The 10,300-nt window shown below is 35.7% G+C and overlaps 1 protein-coding gene across 3 annotated transcripts in view; it reads left to right on the forward strand.

The window, feature by feature from the left end:
* Nucleotides 1–6,635, forward strand: part of LOC109712614 (GTP-binding protein TypA/BipA homolog) — a 60,839-nt gene extending 54,204 nt beyond the window's left edge. Inside the window, exon 15 of one of the 3 annotated variants that reach the window (XM_020236270.1) lies at nucleotides 6,078–6,635. In XM_020236270.1, the coding sequence (XP_020091859.1) occupies nucleotides 6,078–6,098 (21 nt within the window). In that variant the 3' untranslated portion in view covers nucleotides 6,099–6,635. The remainder of the gene's footprint in view (nucleotides 1–6,077) is intronic. The other 2 variants (XM_020236269.1, XM_020236271.1) reach the window with 2 other exon arrangements.

Below are 10,300 nucleotides of genomic sequence, written 5' to 3' on the forward strand. Positions count from 1 at the left end.
TCAATGAAAAGTGGAAGCGAATTAATCCCTGTTCGCAGGAAGCTGCTGGAGGTATGGGATTTAAGATAAGCTCAAACAATTTCAAAATAAATCCTCCCAAAGCTGAAATTAGCTTCATAAATAGGTCCCTACGGTTTCTTTTCAGAATCTGATACTTTCGCCGGAGCCCCTCTGAAATGCTGTCTTTTCGCTCAAATTTGACAGTCAGACTTGGTTTTAAAATTAATAAGAAGAACGAAACCTTAACTTTTCAGTTTGGACAATTTTTGGGTCACCGAAAACCTACCGACTAAAATCTCTGAGCAGATGCAGTCAGATTTTATTTTTCATTTTCGGGTGTCGGAATGACATGAAACTTAAATCTTGTCTATAAAAATAATTCCGATATATTCTCCAATTTTCATAATTTTGACACTGAATTTTGTATAAAAATAATTCCGATATTACATCACATTTAATAATTAATTTAAATTTAAATATAAATTTTGTATAAAATGAAATTTAAATTTGTATTTTTTAAATTTACATAGTTATTGGTCGTGGTGGTCTATTTTTCAATTATTTATCTTCCAAATGATTTGTTTTCAATTTGGTTTTAGTTTTGTATATTAATTATTTTTTATAATATCTATTAGAATATTTTTTTTATTTCATCAAGGATTCTGTCGCGTCAATTCCTATCCGCTTTTTATAGTATAATACATATATACAGAGAGAGATAGACGAATGAGCTTTCGAAAGCACGGAAGCATTTGTGCTTGTAAGTTGTTTTCGATGAATGGATATCCGATTCGGCGATCTGTTTCATTGGACATAATTTACGAGTGTTTGAATTAATTTGAAACCAAATTTCATAATTTTTTTGACTTTGTTTGCATAGTGAACGAGTAGCTTCAAAATTAACGGATGAAAATAAAAAATCTCAAAGAAAAAGTGATAAAAAGACTCAAATTTCAGATCAAAAGTATTGATTTGCTTTGAGTTTTAGCCATTGGATGGAGGGATGTGAGTTGAGATGATGGTGGTAGTGGTGGTAGGTGGAATAGTGTTTCATCAAGGCTATTAGTAATCAAGGATAGATCAAGGGCCTAGAAGCTTAGAAACACAAGCGGTTGGTGCTTCTAAAGTATTCAAGCTCAATTATATAATATATATAGAGTCGGCTACTATGCCTATCGGTAGCACGGAGCGCTCCGTGCTACCAAGTTGTTTTCGATGATGCGGCTTCCAAATCGACGATCGGCTCCGTTAGACTTGGTCTACACTATTGAAAAAGTATTTGGAAACTAAATTTCAGATTTTTTCGACATCATTTGACTATTGATCAAAAGATCTCAAAATTGACGTATTTAATAGCCGATGTGGTGTGTTTGTGAGTTTAACGGTTGTAAAACAATCCAAATGCGATGAAAATTTTATAGAAAATCTTTTCACTATTATAGAGTAAGATCAATATATCTGATCTTGAATTTAAATCCTTTATCATCATTTTTCATGAGATTTTATTTTCAGCCGTTCAATTTTAGACTACTTGTTGATAGGTAAATGATATCGAAAAATTATGAAATTTAGTTTCTAAATAGTTTCACAGTGTAGATCAAGTCTAACGGTAGCGATCGTCAATTTTGAAGCCGCATCATTTGAAACAACTTGGTAGTACAGAGCGCTTCGTGCTACGATAGTATAGTAGCCTAGTTCATATATTATATATATATATATATATATATATATATAATATAGTGCGGCTAGGATGCTTATTTCCACGGAGGGCTCCGTGCTTCCACTTTGTTTTCGATGTTCGAACTTTCGAATCGACGATCGGCTCCGTAGACTTGATCTAGAGTATTTGAAGTATCTAGAAAATACAATTTTGCGATTTTTCGATATCATTTGCCTAGTGATCGAAGTGGCTCAAAATCAACGGCTGAAAATAAAAATCTTACAAAAATATGATGATATGACATTAAAATTTTAGATCAAAGTTATTGATCTTGTTTATATGGTATAAAGATTTTCTATCAAAATTTCATGTGATTTGGATATTTCTACACCCGTAAACTTGCAACCGGCTCACCCCGCATAAAATTATTGATTTTGATTCCCTTCAATCATAGGCAAATGATACGAAAAATCACAAAATTTATTTTCTAGGTACTTCAAATACTCTAGATCAACTCTAACGGAGCCGATTGTCGATTCAAAAGCTCCGAATATCGAAAACAACTTGGAAGCACGGAAGGCTCCGTGCTTCCATAAGCATACCAGCCACTCTCTCTCTCTCTCTTTATTATATACATATAATATAGAGAGAGAGAGAGACGAGAGAGAGATGAGGCTACTATCCTCTGGAAGCACGGAGCCTTTCGTGCTTCCAGGCCGTTTTTCATGTTGCAATCTTCGAATACGTCGATCGCTCCGTTAATTGATCTAGAGTATTTGAAGTATCTAGAAAAATAATTATGGATTTTTCGATATATATTTGCCTAGTGAACGAAGAGTTCAAAATCAACGGCTGAAAATAAAAATTTTACAAAATGATAATATGACATTAAAATTTAGATCAAAGTATTGATCTTATTTTATATAGTATAAAGAATTTTCTTATCAAAATTTCACTGATTTGGATATTTCTACACCGTTAAACTTGCAAACGCTCACCTACGACCATTAAAATTATTGATTTTGAGCCCTTCGATCACTAGGACAAATGATATCGAAAAATCATAAAATTTATTTTCAGGTATTCAAATACTCTAGATCAGTTTAATCGAGCCGATCGACGATTCGAAGATCGCAATATGAGAAACGATCTGAAGCACGAAAGTCTCCGTGCTTCCAGAAGCATAGTAGCCTCACTCATATCATATATAATATATATATATATATATGGTGGAGCTAGAATACTATTGATAGTATGTTTACTATCAACTCTTTGACCATTGGATGTCTTAGGGTTAAGTGGCTGAATATAATCATCCAGGTGGAAAATGTGATAGTAAATACTATTCATATATTGATAGATAGTATTAGCTCAACTATATATATATATATATATATATATATATATAGAGAGAGAGAGAGAGAGAGAGAGAGAGAGAGAGAGAGAGAGAGAGTTGAGCTAGAATACTATCGATAGCAAACGAGCTCAGTTGCCACTCATTTGTTTTCGATGATGGAGCTTCCAAATCAACGATCGGCACCATTGAACATGATCTATACCACTTGAAGTGTTTGGAAATCAAATTTCATACATTTTCGATATTGTTCTCTTATCCATCGAGTGGACACAAAAATGAACGGCTAAAAATGAATATTCTTTAAAAAATGATGATAGGAGTCTTGTAATCAAGATCAAGAGTATAGATCTTGTTTTAAATAGTTTAAAGAATTTTCTAACAAAAATTCAATTGATTTGGATATCTTTACGTCGTTAAACGAGAAAACACCTCATATGACCATTAAAATTACAAATTTTGAAACCCTTTAATCATTAGGCAAATGATGTCGAAAAGATTTGAAATTTGATTTCTAAACACTTCAAATGGTATAAATCATGTTCAATGGTGCCGATCGTCGATTTGGAGGCTCTATCATCGAAAACAAATGGGTGGCAATGGAGTCCGTTTGCTATCGATAGTATTCTAGCTCAACTCTCTCTCTCTCTCTCTCTCTCTCTCTCTCTATATATATATATATATATATAGAGTTCGGCTACTATACTCTTATGAGTATAGAGCCTCTTGTACTCATAAGTTTTTGACCATTAGATCTACCCTTTAATTATTTTCACCCGTTAGATTATACTATTCAACCAACCGCCCACTCAACCGTAAGGGGGCTCACTATCAATCTAACCGTAACCACTCTCATCCTAACTGCACATTTTTTCATCTGAACAACCAAAAATTTATGAGTACAAAGGGCTCTACTTATATGAGTATAGTAGCCCCAGCCTATATATATATATAGAGAGAGAGAGTTCTAGGCTACTATGCTATTAATAGCACCAAGTCATTGGTGCTACCGAGTTTTTGGCCATTGGATTAAGAGATGTGCGGTTAGGATGATATGGGCCCCTTAGGGTTGAGTGGGTGGTTGAATAGTATGATCTAACGGGTGAAAATGATCAAAAGGATAGATCTAATGGCGGAAAACTTGGAAGCACCAAGTGCTTCGTGCTATTGATAGCATAGTAGCCGGACTCTATATATATATATATAGAGCAGGGCTGCTGTGCTCTCAGGAGCACGGAGGCCTTCGTGCTCCTGAGCTGTTTTCGATGATGGAATTTTCGAATCAACGATCGGCTTCGTTAGACTTGATCTAGCGCATTGGAAGTTTGTAGAAAATAATTTTTGCGATTTTCTGATATCATTTACCTAGTGATCGAAAGGATTCAAAATCCATAATTTTTAATGGTTGATATCTGCCGTTTTCAAGTTTAACGGTGTAGAAGTATTCAAATCAGATGAAATTTTGATACAAAATTCTTTATACTATCTACAACAAGATGAATATTTCTGATCGAAAATTTTAGTACTATATCATCACTTTTTATAGGATTTTTATTTTCAGCCGTTAAAAATTATTGATTTTGAATCCTTTCGATTGCTAGGTAAATGATATCGAAAAATCGCAAAAATTATTTTCTAGAAACTTCAAATACACTAGATCAAGTTTAACAGAGCCGATCGTCGATTCGGAAAACTCCATCATCGAAAACGGCTCAGGGCCTCGGCCTCCGTGCTCCTGAGAGCACAGCAGCCCTGCTCTATATATATATATATATATATATATATATAGAGAGAGAGAGAGAGAGAGAGAGAGAGAGAGAGAGAGTTCGGCTATTATACTATCGATAGCACCAAGCGCTCGGTGCTATCGAGTTTTCCGCCGTTAGATCTACTTTGACCATTTTCATCCGTTAGATTATACTATTCAACCAACCACTCACTTAATCGTAGGAGATCACTATTATCCTAACCACACATCCTTTCATCCAAGAGCCGAAAACCAAATAGCACCAATGACTTGGTGCTATCAATAGTATGGTAGTCTAGTTTCTATTATATATTATATTACATAGTTGTCATGTAATATTATTTTGAATGTATTTAATTTACAAATAAAATTATAGAAATAATATATGTAGTATGGTAACTATTATATGTAAATAACATATAACATATATAATAGAAGAAAAAATATGAAATAATTTTCATTGATCTTTTCCTTCAAATTAAACAGCTGTGGCTCGAAAATTAGTTTTCTTCTCCTGCAAACCAAGCATAAAGAGTGTAAAACTCTTTGTCTGCCAAAGAGACTTCATTGAAAACGATTTTCTGCAGTTTTATGTGGCACCAAACAGCCGCTAAACTAGAATCAAGCAGAATGTTTCTATTGTTTTAAAAGTATTTCTTGACACTTTAAGCTCTTTCTTGATGCAGTGCTAGTTTTAATATTCATCAAATTTAATATTTGAAGCATGTGGTTTTTGGATACATTCCGATGTACAGCAATGATGCACTGTCATATCACAATCTCTTGTAGAGAACTCCAGTTACCTGCATAATGTCATAAACTCTCTTCATTGTTTAATATGTTCTGCTGTAAGAAACGTTCTGCTGTATGAAACAAAGGGAGAGATTTAAGATGTTCTTTTGTGAGGAACAAAGGGAGAGAAAAAGTCTAGATGATCAAAATATGGGTGACAATTTTACACCTTGAAATTTCATGGAGACTTTCTGGATGTAACACGGCTAGACGCCCGCCTTACAGCCAGATTTTAAGATTGCAAAATTTATTATTATGAATCAATTAATCATCGTAACAGTCTAACAAAAACGATGCAAAGAATTGACTGTAAGACTGCTTCCGAACGGTCAGTGAATTTAAAAACACTGATCTATCAGTTTACCTTCAGCTTTTATTCCTCTAATGTGCATTGCGTATCCCTAGTAATTTTTTCTAGCAAACTAATAATATTGTTGTTCAGAAACTTCAACCAATCAAATTGACTTTGCTTAATATTGCATGCTATCACTCTCATGAAACTGTTTTCTTTTATTGACATGCAGTGGTTCTTGACACACCGTTGAGTTACAGCTTGGATGACTGTATTGAGTACATTCAAGAAGATGAACTAGTAGAAGTTACTCCTAAAAGCATCCGTATGTGCAAAAACCCGAAATTTGCAAGGAAGTAAAATATTGTGGAGAAAAGCGTGTTACAGCTCGACAACCAATGGTACACTTAATTTGAGAAGCTTTTGTAGCATTGTTTCGCTCCAGTAAAATATGGTGCTCAATGATACTTACACAATCTGCTGCAGAACCTTGGAACTTTGGTATGGGACTAACAATTTCTTTAGTGTCATGATAGTAAATATAGCTCATCTATGAATTATGACCTATTGCAGCTTTATCGCCACGATGTTAGTTCCTCAAAGAAAGAAGAAAGAAAAATCACAATATTGTTGATTCCCTGATAGTTGTATACTATTCTTTTTTCTTGTATATTTCTTTTGTTATTACAGGGTTTTTTTTTTACCTATTTTAAATTGCTTTAGATGCATACGTGAAACTTTGTATGCTTTTAGACGTTGACGTAATGATACAAGTAGAATTCTGAGGTGATTGCTCTTTTAAAACTAATCACAGGTTTTCTTTGTCTCTAATTGACAAACTCATACAAGCAAATTAATCTGCCAGAAGTTGATGAGCGTCTTAAGACTATTTGAAGCTTTGCCGGTGAGATTTTAAGTGACGTTCTTTTTCTTTTTCTTTTTCTTTTTTTTTTCGTTCAAGTATTCTGAATTTGCAGATATCTAAGGTTGTAATGTGGCCCATACCATGTTCTGCCCGAGGGCTGACCTGGTTCGGCCCAAGCTCGGAATTTGGGGCGTGCCGCCGGACTGGCCTGGATTTTCTGCCAGCACGGCCCACATTAACTCACGTGGGCTGGCCTGGCCCGGATTATTCCGGCTCTGAATTCGGGCGGTATCATGCTGACTTGGATTTTCTAGACCTACGGTCCAGCACGGCTCTTTGGTCCGGACAGTATGCGTAGGGCCAGATGATGCCAGGCGATGCCCGTGCAGGTCCTTTATATTTTTTATTTTCAAATTTTGTTTAAATTTACAAAAAAATTTAAATATTTTGGTCTAAACTTTGAAATTTATTTTTTTAATTTTTGGAGGGATGGGAGAATTAGGATTTGGGGCCACCTAGTCTTAGGAATTTAGTCCCTAGATTGATGATCCAAGGATCAAATTTCCAGAAGAGGTTAGGCCGATCCAAGGCCCAAGCCTCTTAAAGTCATTTTATTTTATTTTTTAAATCTTAAAATTTTTTATTTCACTTTATTTTTTTTATATTAGTAATATAAAATATATACTTGTTTATTTTAAAAAATTTTTGGTTTTGTTAAATAATTTTAATATATCTATAAAAAATATATTGAGTACATAAAAAAAAAAGAAAGTACCGGGCCATGTCACTTGGTAGGAACGGCTCGGAAGTTTTGACCTGCATCCTGCGCAGGCCGTGAGCTTGGTTGCACTATTCAAGGATCAATTTGCAAAAAACAATTAAGCACTCGTCCCACATGATCAGGATATTATTCAAAGTAAATAATTAGTGATGCTAATATTTTATACTATAATTTTTAACATGCTAGTATGTACTGGATGTTCTTATGCCACGATGATATAAATGAATTCTTGAGTTCCAACGTGCACCGGTTGTGATGAGATATCGATATATGTGTCATTGATATCAACATCAATATGTAAATGCAGCATTCTGATACATCCCGTATCACAACACAGACCGACCGTCATAACTATCTCCAAATCTATAACGCATGCCTCCAAAATCGCGTATCACTTCAGAATAACTCATTACAACATATTCGGTCATTCAGGCGTATATTATTCATGCTCGGATGCCATTTGGGTCATACCTATTTTATCACAAATAGGCCTAGCATCTCAACTCGTGCTAGCAGGTACCTATGGATTACCTACAAATTTGCAGGTATAGATTCTAAGTTTCTTAATAAAAAAAATTTATGGATAAAATGGACGAGTACTCATTAAATTATGAGCATTTGGAGTACCGCATACAATATACCGAACTTTTATAATTATGAAGTTTTGGTGGGAACTAGATTAAAAAGCTAATAAAATAGTTCCGGCGAAATTTGGGGAGTATCCGAGTTTTTTCGGTACAAACCGGGTGCGAAAACGGACTTCGGAATGCTAAATCTGTAAAAGCTGCAGATTTTGTGTTGAGTATCGATACTGGAAGCTGGGTATTGATACTGGAAGCTGGGTACTGATACGCAATACAAAATGTGAGAAACAAGCTCTCGAGTTTTGAGAAATTAAACCTAAGTACCGGTACTGAATTTGTATTGAGTATCGGTACTAGAAACTAGGTACCCGTACGGAGTAGAAAATTTGGAAATTCAAGGCTAAATCCTAGTTAGTTAATTCGCGTATAATATGCGAATTATTCGCGAATTTTTGAATAACCGAATTAAATGCCCGTGTCCGTATTTTTCCGAAAAATTAAAAAAAAACACGTTTTTTTTATCAAAAATAATTATCCGCAAATTATTCGCAATTCGCTAACGATTCGCCCAAAAAAACGGCGGTGGCGGACTCGCGGGTAGGGTCGTTGCCAACTCGTCCGTGTCGTCTTCGTCGTCCTTCTCCTCCGCCGCTCTCGTCGCCAAACTCGCGAGTGTTTGGATCTATATAAAACCCCTCCGAAAAACAATTTTCGGTTGAAAATTTTTTTCCCATGTTTAGTTGTTCGTAAAATTTTTTTTTGGAGAAAAAATCGAGTTTTTGACATTTTGTTGCAGTCCGTGGAGGAAGACGAAGGGGAAAAGGCGCGGCGTTTGGAAGGCTATGGTCGCGCGCGGTCCACGAGGCCACTTCGGCCTCGTGGACCGCATGAGAGGGTGGTGCAGTGGACCTCCCTCTCATTATATATATATATAATTGAGCTTCTATACTTTTAAAAGTACCAAGTTGTTGGTGCTTGTAGATTTTTAGCCATTGGATTAAGCAATGTGCGGTTAGGATGACGTGGGCCCCTAGGGTTGAGTGGGTGGTTGGTTGAATAGTATAATTTAACGGTTGAAAATGATCAAAGGCATAAATCTAATGGTTAAAAATTTACAAGCACCAAGTGTAACATACCATATTTTGGTATAAAAATAAAAATAAATAAAAATAGTATGAGAAACTATTTTTATTGTATTTATAGAAGTAAAATATAAGTCAGAAATGACTTGTGCTGAAATTGGAATGAAAACAGAAGATTTAGAATTTTCTGTTGGAAACGGGACAGATAAATTAGCAGAAAATGCACAGTCTCAGAAAATTATGAAAATTGGAGGATAAGTCAGAAATATTTTTATGAGATTAGATTTAAAGTTTCATATTTTTCTGACACCCGTAGAGTGAGAAATAAAATCCGACAGCTATCTGATAAAGATTACAGTTCGGTACAGTTTTCGGTGACCAAATGGGGTCGAAACTGAAAACTTAAAATATATTCTTACTCAGTACGTTAAACTGAGCCTGCCTGTCAAATTTGGGCTCAAACGGACATTCAGAAGGGCTCCAACTGTTCCGAACTGCTAAACTGCTGCCCGAGGTGATAGAGTAATAGTTGAGGGGCTGATTTGTATAAGGGACTTAATCCCTTCAGCACAAAACCCGCACACACACACAACACACACACGCATACATGGAGGGAGAGAGAGATCTCCCTTTCTCTCTCTAAATCTCTCCTAAAATTAAAAAAATTGGTGGAGATTGAAGCTTGGAAGTGAATCACCTTCATCTTCTCCATCTTCTCCATGGTTTGGAGCAAGTTTTGAGGTGAGCTTTTTGAGCCCTCTCATGGTAGATGTCACGCCCCGGGACCGGCGGAGGCCCTCCCGGTGGCGTGCCCAGACCCGCCATATGTCTACACATATAAGGCGTCTACAATAAAAGCGGAAGTAAAAGCAAGAATAGAACAAATGACGAGGTGAAATAACTAGCAACTAATGATATCAGAGCAAGTAAAGCTAGACAATAAAGAAATCACAAGTAGTACAATATCTGTCTCAAAAGTACAAAAACGGTGGTCTCTAATACACTGGTAGAACTCTCAACCTCTCCAAAATAAAACACAACGAGAGGTAGACCACCTAGCGAATCGTCCTCAAAGGAAGCTAGCTCGAAGCAACTCCCTTCCCGCGGTCCCTAGCCTCGCCCTGAGTGGAAGGCTCTGAAAAC

This window comes from Ananas comosus, linkage group 7 (assembly GCF_001540865.1).
Source record: "Ananas comosus cultivar F153 linkage group 7, ASM154086v1, whole genome shotgun sequence".
Lineage (NCBI taxonomy): Eukaryota > Viridiplantae > Streptophyta > Magnoliopsida > Poales > Bromeliaceae > Ananas > Ananas comosus.